General features: G+C 36.5%; 1 protein-coding gene across 1 annotated transcript in view; it reads right to left on the reverse strand.

Annotated features, from left to right (window-relative positions):
* Window positions 1-15,082, reverse strand: part of ARIH1 (ariadne RBR E3 ubiquitin protein ligase 1) — a 124,666-nt gene that overhangs the window by 17,014 nt on the left and 92,570 nt on the right. The window contains exons 6-10 of the mRNA XM_047862377.1: window positions 12,202-12,268; window positions 10,318-10,424; window positions 8,287-8,329; window positions 7,697-7,768; window positions 3,469-3,599 (exon numbers count right to left, since the gene is read on the reverse strand). Of these exons, the coding sequence (XP_047718333.1) occupies window positions 3,469-3,599; window positions 7,697-7,768; window positions 8,287-8,329; window positions 10,318-10,424; window positions 12,202-12,268 (420 nt within the window). The remainder of the gene's footprint in view (window positions 1-3,468; window positions 3,600-7,696; window positions 7,769-8,286; window positions 8,330-10,317; window positions 10,425-12,201; window positions 12,269-15,082) is intronic.

The following is a 15,082-nucleotide window of genomic DNA, read 5'->3' on the forward strand; positions in this document are numbered from 1 at the left end:
TTATATAGATAAACTGAGGTGTTTAAAATGCCCAGGGTTCTAGAATTCCGAGACAGAAAAGAATTCCAAGTGTTGTTGGATTGAACGAACCCCCACCTAGTGTTGGAATCCTCTAACACATCCTCTAACGCTGTATCAGTTCTCTACTTCCTGAACTAGTCCATTCCAAATCGGCTCACCTGTAATCATTAGAAAGCGCTGTCATTCTAATATTCCATTTCCTGACTGCAGTCTGAACTTCTAACTTAATTTTTGAAGAGGTCATCTTATTTCCTAGGTTGTCTGTTATTTAGGCTGAGTATTCCCAATTTTTCCAGTTACTTACCTTCTTATTTTAATAAACCAAAGAGAACCAATAGTTCATGGAATACTATGTAACAGATGCTGTGCTATGTGCTTTACATGGTATTATAACTTATAAGAATCATTGAAAACTGAATGATACACAAAATGAGAAGCAGGAGAAATGTGCCCAGAAGACAGCTCAGAGTGAAGATGGACAACAATGGCAGTTCCCTTGTCCTGATTACTCTACCTTTGCTTTTCTGGGAGTCTACACTATGGGAACAGCTGATAGCTACCTATCACCCACTTACAAAGGACTTCAAATGTACGGTCATATTCAATTCCTTGAACCACTTTATGAAATATGGATTATTACCCACATTGAACAGATGAAGAATTAGGCTTTGAGAAGGTAAGTAACACACTTAAGGTAAAATAGCTAGAGTTTCAGAGTTAAGAATTAAACATATGCCTGTCTGCCAATTGAGGGCCGTGCTCTGAACTGGTGACTATATTGTTCACATGCTGTAGTTCTTGTCTTCAGAATCTTAACAGTAATCCTTTTAGGTCTAAAGGAAGAATTTTGAATTTACTTTAAATCTTGTTAAACTGGATTCACTGTTCTAGCTTGCCAAGTTTCCCAGGATTTTAATGGTCTATAGATTTAATATCTTTCTGTGATGTTACCCTAAAATGTAGGCAAGATTCTCTTATTAGTTTAAGAAAGTCATCAGTAAAACTGACCAGAAAAGTAGTACACAGTTTACATGAATAAAAAAGGTAAGGACAAAGCCTTTCATTCAGCACATCTTGGGGAAGTATTTCATTAGGAAGAAGGAAATCCATTACCTGTAACTGCAAGAAACAGTCACTCAATTAATCCCAAATATCCTTGTGTGTGATCACAGCCTAGGCCACAAACTTCTCAGCTCACACCAAAATACCTTGTTGAGATTCACAAAACGTTCCCTAATCACCATCCTAATAATACCATTTGATTCTGGGATTTCATGTAAGAGAAAAGTTATGTGGTTCATATGTATTTCATGGAATCAATCACAAATTTTGGAAATTTGGGATTACATTTTGTCTGCTTTCAGTTTTTGGTAGCTCTCTATTTTCCATAGCTACTCAGAAATAACCAACAATGGCTCACTGATCTCATCTTTAAGTTTTTAAAGAAACCCAGACCATAATTCACTCAAGTCAGGAGATACATTAATTTCCTACCAGCTTGGGTTATAATCCTCTTAGAAAAAATTACTTAATTTAGCCCAAATACTGGCTCTCCTTGCCCTCTACTGGTCAACTGTTAATACCTCTTCTTCTTATCTAATGTAATATCCTTAAAAACTTTCTTTTTGATATTTTTTGGATATTTTTAAGCCTCAACTCATTTTGTACTCTGCCAAAATTATTAAGGACTTGAAGGCCAGGAAAGCAAACAATTCACCTCTACTTCTAACTCAGATGATGGACAGTGCTACTTGGAATGCTATTTTGAGGATTCTGAGGCATTTTCAGATTTAAATAAGGAAGCACAGTATGACTCATTTGCAATGTTAGCTATGGGTGAAGGCAAGACACGGGAAACATTTCTGACAACTTCGGTCCAGGCCGTTCCTCATCCTCCTGCACCCAACATTTGTTCTGTACTCTTTTCAGTTTTTAAAACAGCTTCTTTAAAATTTGAGTGATGATCCAAGATTTCCTTTTGGGACTTTTTGGGACTTTTAAGTAACTTAAAAAACGTATTTTTAGTAACTCTTCTCCATTTATTAGGCTTGTTTGTTTAAATATACTAGAGTGGATTTAGTTTCTGAGACAGTCTAATTCTCCAGTTTGCCTTCTTAAAATCTAGAGTATCGGTCAGGCTAAACCCCAAATACGTTTCTTGGATTTGACAGTGGCAAAATCACATTCTTTACTTCTACATAACCAATTAGTTTTTACCTAATTCAGAATTAATTTCAGACAAGTAATCCCTCTCACTATTCCTCTAACTAATGAAACTAATGAAAGTTTCAGTGAAACTAATGTAAGTACCAATGAAAATAAAAAGAGACTTGCCAGTGTCTTCACGAGACCCTCCTCCAAACCTAAGAGATTTCTTCCCCTCTCATTCACTCTTTACAAAGCAGCCACGATTCTGACGTAATGTATGTAAAGCACATTAATACAAAGCCCTCTCATCTAAATTACAGATCTAATCAGGCCACTCCCCACTTAAAAGCCTTCTGATAATGTCCAAACTACTTTAGGTCTCAGTCTACTTTCTCTTTTCCTATGCCCTACAACGTGTAAGGGGCCACAAACTGAACTGCCAATAAGTAACATAAATTAGTGAAACGGGCCCATTTGTGTACTATAACAATCAGAAATACTTTCATTTTTACCAGGTGTGCTAGCTCCCTTCTCTCAAAACTCAAGGCATCATGATTCTAACTTGCATTTTCCTGAACTGGTAAGATATATGCACAGAACAAAGATATGTATCTACTAAATGTGATACCACCTTCTAAATATGGTGCCATCATGCTACATACAAATGCCCTGAAGATTCAGTCTTGGGGAAATAAATGTATCAAACTGGCAAGTTAAGCCATCATCTAAGGGGCTATTAATCAATTCCAGATGACTGCTGCCAAGCAGGAATACAGGCCTGTTCTTATATTTCCAAAAGAGGCTTGTAATCTGGATTGCACTGGGCAATTTTCCAATTCTTAAAGTTTGGGACACATTTTTTGTCTAATAGTACACAAGGGTAAGTAAAACACAACTGCAGGTTAGGTTCTACCAACAGTCTCTTAGTTTTCAACTACTGCCTAGACAGACATATTAGACAATGCAACTCTTCTCTAAATTAGTCATATACTTTCATATCATTCTACCTTTATTCATGCTACTCCTTTTGCCCTGAACGTCTTCTCTACCACTTCCAACTAATGAACTTTTACTCTCCCTTAAAATTCACATCAATTGGTACCTTCTCTGTGAAATATGCCTAATTTAGACTTCTCTCCAGACATCTTGCCTGTACTTTTAACGATGATCACACACTGTATTCATTTACTTAGCTCCCAAGTTAGATGGTGACTTCCGTGAGGTAAAACCTTAGTCACAGTATACGCATATATTACATACTCATGTGAACATTTTCTCCCCTTCGTTTCCCCAACCTACCAGGCAGATCCATGTGGTTCCCAAGGGCCAAGACACACCCAGCAAAACTCTGCTTTACAGTTCTGGTTACGACACACCATGTGATTACAACCGCCATCCTTTTCAATTGTGACATGGCATTTGGGACATTCCTATGAAGAGAAACTATAAAGTTGGTGTCAATGCTACACTAGGTTGTATTACTATCACTGAAGAGAAGCCAATTCTGGATTTGGTTTATTTTTAAATACCACATTTATTGTTATTAATACATGTAAAGCACTCAGAAAAGTGTGGAATACAGTAAGTACTACTGGAAATGAGCTATTATCATTATTACTGGCTTTGAAGATGTATTATCCAAGAGGGGTGCCTGGGTGGCTCAGCTGGTTGGGCGTCTGACTCGGCTCAGGTCATGATCTCACAGTTTGTGAGTTCGAGCCCCGTGTCGGGCTTTGTGCTGACAGATTGGAGCCTGGAGCCTGCTTTGGATTCTGTGTCTTCCCCTCTCTCTGCCCCTCCTCTACTCATGCTGTCTGTCTGTCTGTCTCTCTCTCTCTCTCTCACTCAAACATTAAAAAAAGTATTAAAAAAAAAAAGGGATAAGGAGTATTTAAACAATGGAGGCCAACACACAATTTTATACCATTAGTACCCTGCTCTACCCAAAATGGTTAAAACTCATTTTTACCTCCCAGAAAGCATTAGTAATGAAACAATAAGTCTTGTCACTTAAAACAGATGCCCACACCTTTGAGAAATGTATGGTTGAAATCAATATTTTTGTGCTTTCTAAAATTATGGTAACGATAACTCATGTCACTTAAGAAAAACCTTTCTGTGTTGTTAGGGAACAACTTTAATGTGTTCATTAAAGTCCCCGAATCTTTGAATATGCTCTATAAAACTAGTAGTTCAGAATAGGGCAGTTGTATTTTCACTAAGTGGTTCATTTAAACTATAGGCCTCTTTTTGCATCTAGAGAAATCCCCAAACCTCTAAACCTCCAAGATGCTTAAACCTCCAAGATGTTTAAAGTAGGGAGTATAGGCTTGAATATGTTTGGCTTTGTTTAGAGAGATTTTTGAGGAAGAATGACAATTAGTAATAACAAAATTATCTGCTTGATAATTTTGAGATAAAACTGGAGTTTTTTTCTCTTGAGTGATTTCAGAAGCTTTTATTATTGTTATTAGCTCCTTGAACAAATTTGCAGATTATTGGGGGACCTCGGTGTCTCGGGTGAGCGTCCGACTCTTGATTTCGGTTCAGGTCATGATCTCATGGTTCATGACTTTGAGCCCCATGTTAGGCTCCATACCGACAGTTTGGAGCCTGCTTGGGATTTTCTCACTCCCTGTCTCTCTACCTGTCTCTCTCTCTCTCTCTCTCTTTCAAAAATAAGTAAACTTAAAAAAAAAAAATTGCAGATTATCAGTGGTATCGTAACATATTGAGAGCTTGGTTAATTGTGACCAAGAAATATAGAATGAAACATTTTATTTTATTAAGAAATGTTTTGTTTTAATGTTTTTTATTTATTTTTGAGAGACAGCGTAAATGGGAAAGGTGTGAAAGAAGGGGTGTGTAGGGGGACAGAGGCTTGAATTCAGGAACTGTGAGATCATGACCTAAGCCAAAGTTGAATGCTCACCCAACTGAGCTATCCAGGCACCCCAGATACAGATATTCTAGACCTGGAATTTGCTTCTTGAGAAAATGTGAAATATATTAATTGATTTCAAAGATTTGATTTAAAATGTATAATTAGAAGTTACCACATTGACCTATTTAAAATTACTATAGCTTATGGGCAGGGTAGTGTTATTTCACAAAGGTCAAATTGTGAATCACTATAAGGATTATCAGTAATATAATGGGTGATACTCCCCCCCTTATGGGAGTTACAGGCATCAAACTAATGCAGGGAAATAGAACCTTTATATCTTATTCATAGTTTTATTAAAATTAATGTTTGATTCTGTGGATTTTCCAAAAGGAAAAAAGCAGTAGATCTGCTGTAGGGTAATAACTTTAGCTCACTGGCAACCAAGAATATGACACAGACTTGGAAAAAGCCATGATCTCTGTAGCACAGTTGTAAATGGACCACAGTGAAAAGAATTTAAAACAAGGGTATTTGAGGGGCATTCGACTGGCTCAGTCAGTGGAGCATGAAACTCTTGATCTCTGGGTTGTGATTTCAAGCTCCCTATTGGGGGTAGAGTGTACTTAAAAACAACAACAACAAGTAAATAAGTAAAACAAGTGTATTTGACAGAAGAAAGTTGGGAGACTCAGTAGCCACAAAAAGAATTTATCAGTCTTACCAATCCCACTGACCTTATTCTTAAGGCCAAATTGCTTGGGTTTGAATCCTGACTCTACCATTGCTACCTGTGTGATCTCAGACTAGTGTTTTTATTATTTTTCTCTTCCTTAGTTATTCATCTGACAAAGGAAAATAGGAATAGGATCACTATAACGATTATGAGTTAATGCATATAAAACAATGAGAGCAAACAGTATGTGGTATACAGGAGTACTCAATAATTATTTCTAGATGATATTGGAGAGTGTATTTACATGAACAAATGTTTTACCTCCTGTAAAACTAGTATTACTACGTGTATGGTTAAAAGTGCTTAATGTTTTAGTCCCCCATCCCCAATAAAACAAATCTTTTAATTGCATGATACATCTTTTTTTTTTAATCTTTTTTTTTTTTTTTTAACATTTATTTATTTTTGAGAGACAGAGAGAGACAGAGCAAGAGCAGGGGAGGGAGAAAGGGAGAGAGAAAGGGAGACACAAAATCCAAAGTAGGCTCCAGGCTCTGAGCTGTCAGTACAGAGCCAGATGTGGGGCCTGAAGCCATGAACCACAAGATCATGACCTGAGACAAAGACCCTAAACAACTGAGCCACCCAGGGGCACCTAAACACTCCTTATTCTTCTAATTGTCCTGTGATTGAGTGATGGAAAGCTCTAACGCTGGTCAAACAACTCAGTATTCATTAAGCATCATCTAAGACAATACTAAAAATGAATAGCCCATGAATAACCCTATAATCAAGGGCAAGCCACTTCCAATATAGATAGGCTATAAGGCTGAATTAAATAAAGACTGGCTATTTATACAATTTCTACTAAGAGATTGCTGGGTACACAGCTGGGATTCAAATGTATGCTTATTACTTAGTGCTAAAAAAGAAGGGTGTTCAAAACAACTTTCATTTGCAAGACAAAACATCTGTCTAGGGTTAAAGAACTGGTCCATGGTCATAAAGACATGAACAATCTTGAAACTAGTATCCTGAAACTAATATCATGAGCAATAATGTACCTTAAAAATAAAAACAAAAAACCAAGGGATACCCCTATTATCCCCCAAATCTCTATTTCTCAGGAGTCAAGTCTCTTAAATCATATTTTAGCAATTTAACATGTTAAAGATGTCAAACATGTTAAGTCCAGTGCAGCTACATAAAAAAAAGTTATTAGTCAGTTACTCTCAATACTGCTCTAAAGAATGACTCCGTAAGGAGGGGCACCTGGCTGGCTCAGTCAGTACAGCATGTGACCCTTGAACACAGGGTTTTGAGTTCAAGCTCCACATTTGGTGTAAAGATTACTTAAAAATAAAATCTTAAAAAGAAAGAAAAAAAAAAACGACTCCTTAAAAGTTAAACCCTGGAATTTTTTTTAAGGTTTATTTTATTTTTAGTAACCTCTAAACTCAACATGGGGCTTGAACTCACGACCCCAAGATCAAGAGTTGTGTGTTCTACTGACAGCCAGCCAAGCACACCAAACCCTGGGAGTTTTTAAAGGCAGAAATGTAAATTTGCCTAATAAAACCAAGCTAGGTGGAATAAACCCTATATACTAAAAGGCAGGTAATAACAATATAAAAAAGCATCATCAAACTCTCAGGTAGAAAAACTGTCAGCTTCTTCTTCTATAGGAAACTGTGTCCTAATGGACAAAAATTTCCAAAGAAGAGTACTATACTGCAGTATAGTGCTCAATAAAATAAACTCAAACACTAAAAATCGGCAATCATTCTGGAAAAACACAACCAAAACCCAAATCCCCAAAACAACCCAAAAACCCCCAAATCTGAACTGAGGAAAAGGTAAAACAAGTTCCCGTCCCTAATTAGGAAACTTACTTGTTTTGCTAATGCCAAAGCTCCTATGCTTATCACAGTTTCATTACCAAGAGTTTACTGAAGGGAAATACCAACCTTTGTGTTGGCTGCAATCCAGTTAGAGGTCTCACTGTCATCATCACACTTTTTAATCCATTTCTTTAACCACTGTTTGAAAACAACAACTGTTAGGGTACAACAAAAGACTTAAGAGAAAGGATAGCAAATTACTTCAACATTTAAATACAGTCAAGCTTACATTTAAAAGGCAAAGGACAAGATTATCACTGGATTTAATTCCTTTTAAACCAAGGGACTCTGGTAGTTCTCATATCCAGTGTATATAAAATCAACCAAAGGAGGATTTTCTCTGGCTGAAGCCAAGTGAGGAACCTAGAGCTTGATGAGAAGCCCGGCTCCAAGATGTATTATTCCCCTTCGTAAATTACAAAGTCTGCTCAGGGAGGTGCCTTAACCACTGTTAATCCTGATAATTATCAGGAGCTGATTTATTTGTAAGGAATGCTTTATGAATACTTGTGACGATCATTTGAAATAAAAAGGAAAAAAATACAATTTTCTATCTACAAATGGATAACAAAGTTGTGGGCCCCAGTTTTCAGTCATCAAGTCTTAGAACTGCTCTATTGTATTATTTAAAAAATGAAAATGCCAGACAAACTCACCTTACATTTAACAGGATCGTGCCAATTTTCTCCACAGTTAAAGCTGTTAAGTGATAGAAGAGTTAAAAGAATTAAGTCCTACCTACTGTAAGTCAGTACACAAACAAACCCATTTCATGCTTTATAGTTCCTCAGTGGTTTCACTGTTTTTAAAGACTAGCAAATACAAGAGCATGAGGCAAGTTCATATTATTCTACAGATTATTTAGAATTTAGCATTATAACAGCATGTATTGTGGTGCGTGCGAGAAATGAAGAAATGATTATAGCCGTGAAGACATGCTATGATGACAACTTCCTAAGAAAGGACTCTCTAGCCACCAAACTGTTAAGACAAAAAATTGAGTTTAGTGAGATCTGTATTTTTCTGATAGTTTTGAAAATGTATAGTTCCATGCTGTAAACATTCTTCAATTGAAACCAAACAAATAATTTTCACTAATTTAAACTTAAATTTCAACCAATGTTTCATCAGTATATATTAAATCTCTTACTTAACACCCCAAATGAAGAATTATATAATTTAATCCTAATGCACAGTGGAGCAAACAGGTCACATCTTTGCATGACACAAACAAATGAACCTCAGTCTTGTAGAGAAAAAGTTTACCAAGCAAGGTGTAAAACAAGAGTGTGGCTAAACACTCTCTAAGAACACATGAATTGTTCATGCCTTTCTGTTTTCTAGGCACATGTGGTGTATACATTTGCTAAAATAAAGTATAAATTAAGAATAAATTCAAATGCTTATAAAAAAAAAACAAAACCCCTGCTGAATGGCTGATTTTTTCCAGGAATGCCAAAAATCCTTTGTAAATGAGAGGAACAAAGTGCTATCAATTTAAATGAAGTCAAATATAATGGTTACTTCTGGAAAAGAAGATGGCGAATGGGATGGAGAAGGGAACAAAGGAGTGTCAAATGAATCTGTCATTCATTTGACAGATTTCTTAACAAAAACAAAATACTTTGCTTAAAACTGGGTTAGTAGCTACTAAGTATTCACTGCTGTTATTCTCTATATTTTGGTCTGTATACAAGATACTTCATACTAAAAATATGTTTTAAAATACATATGAAATCAGACTCCACGTCTTATTTACAGGGTAAATTCTACATTAGAATGTATATTTAATTTTTTTACCAAAATAGCATGTATTTCACACATATTTAATCTCTGTGAGGTTACCTGCTCTTTTTGGAAATATTTAGTATTAACGACGTATAAGTCTAACTCTATAGTTGCTTGCAGAGAAAAAAAAAAGAATGGTATGGAATACCAATATAATGTCTATCTGCTAGCTCTTAGAGCTACTTGGTTTGATGGGTTTCTTGTTCCTAAAAGATCCACCAAGGAAATGGAAAATTATCTTAACTTTCTAACATGAATATGCTGTATTGGAAATTCTCTGTTAAGTCAAATCTAGAATTCAAAGACCAAAAGAGCATGCTATACACTCCAAGAACCAAGGTTACCAGGAAAGGTGGGGCCAGAGAAGCCACAGGAAAACTTTTGGTGAAAACGCACATGTAATCAAACATGTTTTATCTTTCCAAATTTATCAAGGCATATTTTCTTTCTAGAAGTAAGATTTAACTTGTCAGAGTAAAGGAAAAATAATCCTGTTTATTTTATTTCCTAAGAGATAACTAGAAAACAGAGCAAGAGCCATAAAGGAACCAAATATACCTTGACAAAATAAATAGTCCATCAGAAATGAGACGAACTAAGTTCTTACCCCAGATCTACAAGTTTGCTCATATACTAGTTCCAGCAGAGCACACAAGAAAATGTGATTATAGCTGCTTCTTTTCCCATAAGAAAAAAGAGCAACTAGGAAAGAAAAAATTACTGAAGATGCGACCTTTTAATCTAATTCTTATTTAAAAGAAATATACACTATCTTAAACCAACATCACCCACCTCCCTCCCTGAGGTAAAAAAAAAAAAAAAAAATTCTATTATTTTTCTACCAAGAATAAACAGAACAGCTATGTGTACTATTTCAATTTAGTGAATCACTTGCTTACCAAAACTGGCGCCCACATTTGCAGCGAACAGGTTTAGCATCAGGATATTGGACTTTAACAACATGGTGGCAATCTGGGGCAGGACACCACTTCAACAGTCGATTGCACTGAAACCCAAGTTAGAAAATAAAAAACGATGGCAAATTAAATCACGATGTAAGATTTCCTAGCACAACAAGCAATTATTTACAATGCTTCCCTAGTGTGGGGGCCAAAGACAGGGATGATGACAGAAGCATATAAAAGCCTGCCTCCAATATTTAGGAGTCTTCTACAGTAATGCTCTCAGATGCACAGTTTTTCCAAGATCTCTCAGAGACTTGGTTTTATAAAATATGGTTCTATCTTCAAAATCCTACCCACAAACTTTAAAATAATTACCCATTTGGGGCACCTGGGTGGCTCAGTCGGTTGAGCATCTGACTTCAGCTCAGGTCATGATCTCACGGTTCATGAGTTCAAGCCCTGCATCAAGCTTTGTGCTGACAGCTCAGAGCCTAGAGCCTGCTTTGGATTCTCTGTCTCCTCCTCTCTCTGCCCCTCCCCTGCTCATGCTCTGTCTCTGCCTCTCAATAATAAATAAACGTTAAAAAAAATTTTTTTTAAATAATTACCCATTTTATTAAGAAACATTGATTTGTTTATGGTTCTACTTCAGGGTAATTTTCAAAGATGTAAGGAAACAAGATGAACTCCTACTCAGGGAAGGAGGGAAGGTATTTAAAGATTTTATTATTTTTTTAAGTAATCTCTACATCCAACATGGGGACTCGAACTCACAACCCCAAGATCAAGAGTTGCATACGCTTGCATGACTGAGCCAGCCAGGGGCCTCTCCCCCTTTTTACTTATTATTTTTTTTTAAGTAATCTCCATGCCCTTCATGGGGTTCAAACTCACAACCCCGAGATCAAGAGTCGCATGCTCTATTGACAGGACCAGCAAAGTGCCCCAGGGAAGGTGTTCAGATGTTACAGAATATACATGTAATTTCTTTCTTTGACCATAAAAAAAGTCTTCTATGAACAAAAGTCAGTTCCTAAACCATGGTAAAGATTGCATTTTAGTTCTTAAAAAAAAAAAAAGTAAAACCTTTGGGTATTTTTTTTTATCAGGAAACAAAACAGGGTTCAAGTAACACTCTACACCGGAATTCAAGTTTACTATTTAAAAAATATGTTATTCCTAAAATATGCTGTTTTCTAGAAGATCTGACCTTCAGTTTAATCCCTAAGTGAAATAAATATTACTATGTAGAACTAAAATACCAATTTACACTGATGATCTTATACAGAGGCTGGCAAACGTCTTCCATAAAGAGCCGGAGAGTAAAGATTTTTGTCTGGGAGGGTCAAAAAGGGCCTCTGTGCAACTACTCTATCTGCCACTGTGGCACTAAAGGAGTCATAGAACAAATGGGCTCATCCAAATAAATATTTACCAAAACAGGCAGGCCATAGTTTGCTGACCTGTTTCTGATAAAAGAAAGACATTTGGTAAAAACAAGTAACTATAGCTCTCTTTATTAAAGTTTATTGGTAACAGGAGCTAAAACAAGCAGAGATATAGCAAGGTTAAACTGCCAGACATGATTAAACAAGTCATCATTAACAGTCAGCTACAATTTTTTGCTAGGGATAAAGGAAGAATACTGTAAAAATAATTTGATCACCACAGCTCTAGATCTATAAAGAGACACCCACTTATTGGTCTGTCACACTCTTTTGAGAATACGGGTTAGGTATGCTTCATGAATGAAATCCATAATCTAAATTTATGGTAAAGGTCTTTCTTACTATCAAGAGAATTTCATACAAGAAAAAATATTTTATTAATAAATAATTCCGCTTATTTAAAAAGGTAACCTGAAGAGAAATCACTTACCTCTACAAAGCTATTTGTTATTAAATGTTGATACTTTAATTTAACTTTCGAATCTGTGATCAGGCGCCTGAGAACAAGAATAAAAATAGTTTATTAGGATGTTTTCAGCCAGGAGTATTTTTCCACATTTACAAAATAAAATTTCAATGCTGCAGCTCTAAAAACTACCCTAAACTGAATATACTCAAATGCATATAGACTATCAACAAATGTAACTGTAGAAATCAAGACAACAATCTCCAAGTTTCTGTAGTTTTATTTTGGTAGACCCCCGATTCCCATGTTTCCTATACACGAAAGTCCATTTTTACCCACTTTATTACAGTCTGATGACAGAGTAACTATTGCCAACTTTAGGCCCTTTTCAGAGTATTCTTACTCTGATATCTTGCCTTAGGACAGCAATTCTCAGCCAGCTTCCTTCAGACCCCTCCCAAAAATCAGTGTGTGAAATAAGAGATGCTGACAGGAATGTTAAGAAATGGATCCAGGTTTTGCTATATATAAATTGAAGGGCCTTCTTCTGAGATCTGTTAGTAATTTACCAGAAATGTTTACTGACTGCAACGTGGCTTCCATTATGCACCTAGAACACTTTTTTTTTTTATTTTTTTATTTTTTTTTTAATTTTTTTTTTTCAACGTTTATTTATTTTTGGGACAGAGAGAGACAGAGCATGAACGGGGGAGGGGCAGAGACAGATAGAGACACAGAATTGGAAACAGGCTCCAGGCTCTGAGCCATCAGCCCAGAGCCTGACGCGGGGCTCGAACCCACGGACCGCGAGATCGTGACCTGGCTGAAGTCGGACGCTTAACCGACTGCGCCACCCAGGCACCCCAGTGGCTTCCATTATGCACCTAGAACACTTTATATATTCGCAACAATTTCTAGAACTCATAGTAACCCATCCTGAAACTTAAGTTTTATTAGTCTTAATGGTAAACATTCCCGTGTTTAAAGAAAATAGTTAAAACAGAAAGAGTTAACCACTGACAAAACCAGTAAAAACTATCAAACGCAAACACAGTCTAACCTCATTAAATATTTTAAACAAACAAAAAGGTTTTGTATAATCTGGCCCCATCAAATTCTTGAGCTTCTATGGCACTGCTTGCCTTCCACAAGACCCCACCCTGTACTGTTCCTCTTTCAGCGTACTCCTGTCACATCGGTATTCTGTCAACAGAATTTGGTGAGTATTGGAACAGAATTCTGGTGAGTATTGCCCTTCTTCAGGGGCTTTTGCATACAGCTACCTCTCTTTAAAAGGAAAGAAGAATATCGTGGTGGGCTCTGAATTGGAACAGCCTAACTTTGAATACTGTTTTACAACTTACTAGCTATGAAATGAGGGTAAGCTCTTTGACCTCTCCATTTCTCAGTTTACTCATCTATGAAATGGATAGCAGAAATGAGGAGTTGTGAACTAGAACAGTGCCTGGCAAATAGTAAACACTCAATAAATATTAGATGCTATATTATTATTATTTTTTAACTCAGCTAAGAAATATTGTTACTCACAGAAAAAGGAGGCTTTTTCTGACAATTACCCACACCAGTTCCCTCTCAGCAGCTCTCATGGCACCTAACACATACCCCCTTAATAAAATCTGTCATAATTTTTATTAAAAAGTTATCTGTATAATGTGTTTAATATCTGCCTTTATGCTCTCTTATCCCCAACCAAATAATAAACTCCATAAAAGGATCCCTTGTGTCTAGTACACTGCTTGGCCTACAGTAAGTGTTCAAGAAATTTTTTTTTAAGTTTATTTTAAGAGAGAGAGAGAGAGAGAGAGAAAGTACGAGTGGGGGAGAGGCAGAGAGAGAGGGAGAAAGAATCCCAAGCAGGCTCTGCACCATCAGCGCACAGCCCGACATGGGGCTTGAACTCACAAACCAAGAGATCATGACCTGAGCCAAAACCAAGAGTTAGACGCTTAAGCGATTGAGCCACCCAGGTACCCCAATAAATATTTTCTAAATGAGTAAACCTCCACATTTCAGAGATGCTAGAACTGAGGTCTAAAAATACTTAGTGTATTTGGTGATTCCTCAAAACGCTAAACACAGAATTACCAAAGGACCCAGCAATTCTATTCCTAGGTATCCAAGAAAATTAAAAATGGGTGTTCAAATAAAAAACTTGACACAAATCTCCAAATAAAAACACAAATGTTTGGAGGCACCTGGGTGGCTCAGTCAGTTGAGTGTCAAACTCTTGATTTCAGCTCAGGTCACAATCCCACACTCAGTGTGGACCCTGACTGAGATTCTGTTTCTCTCCCTCTGCCCCTTTACCCTATTTGCACATGCACTCTCTCTATCTCAAATTAAAAAACCAAAAAAAACAAATGTTTCCACAAAAAATGGAAATAACCCGAATGTCCAAGAACTGATGAATGAAGAAACAAAATATGGAATATCCATACAATGGAATACTATTTAGCCATAAAAAGGAATCAAGTACTAACACATTCTCCAACATGGGTGACAAGGATGAACCTTGAAAACATTATGTTAAGTGCAAGAAGCCAGAAACAAAAGATCATATGCATTATGACATTTAAATGAAATCTCCAGAATAAGCAAATCCGTACAGACAGAAAACAGATATGTGATTGTCAGGTTCTAAGGGAAGGAGGGAATGAGGAGTGACTGTTTAATGAATATGGGAATTCTTTTAGGGGTGATGAAAATGTTCTAGAATTAGATAGTGATGATGGTTGCATGACATTATGATAAGTATACTTTATTACTATTTAATGTTTATATTTATTTTTTGAGACAGACACACACACACACACACACACACACACACACACACACACACAGTCTGAAGCAGGCTTCAGGTTCCAAGCTGTCAGCACAGACCCCA

The sequence above is a fragment of the Prionailurus viverrinus genome, chromosome B3 (assembly GCF_022837055.1).
Source record: "Prionailurus viverrinus isolate Anna chromosome B3, UM_Priviv_1.0, whole genome shotgun sequence".
Taxonomy (NCBI): domain Eukaryota; kingdom Metazoa; phylum Chordata; class Mammalia; order Carnivora; family Felidae; genus Prionailurus; species Prionailurus viverrinus.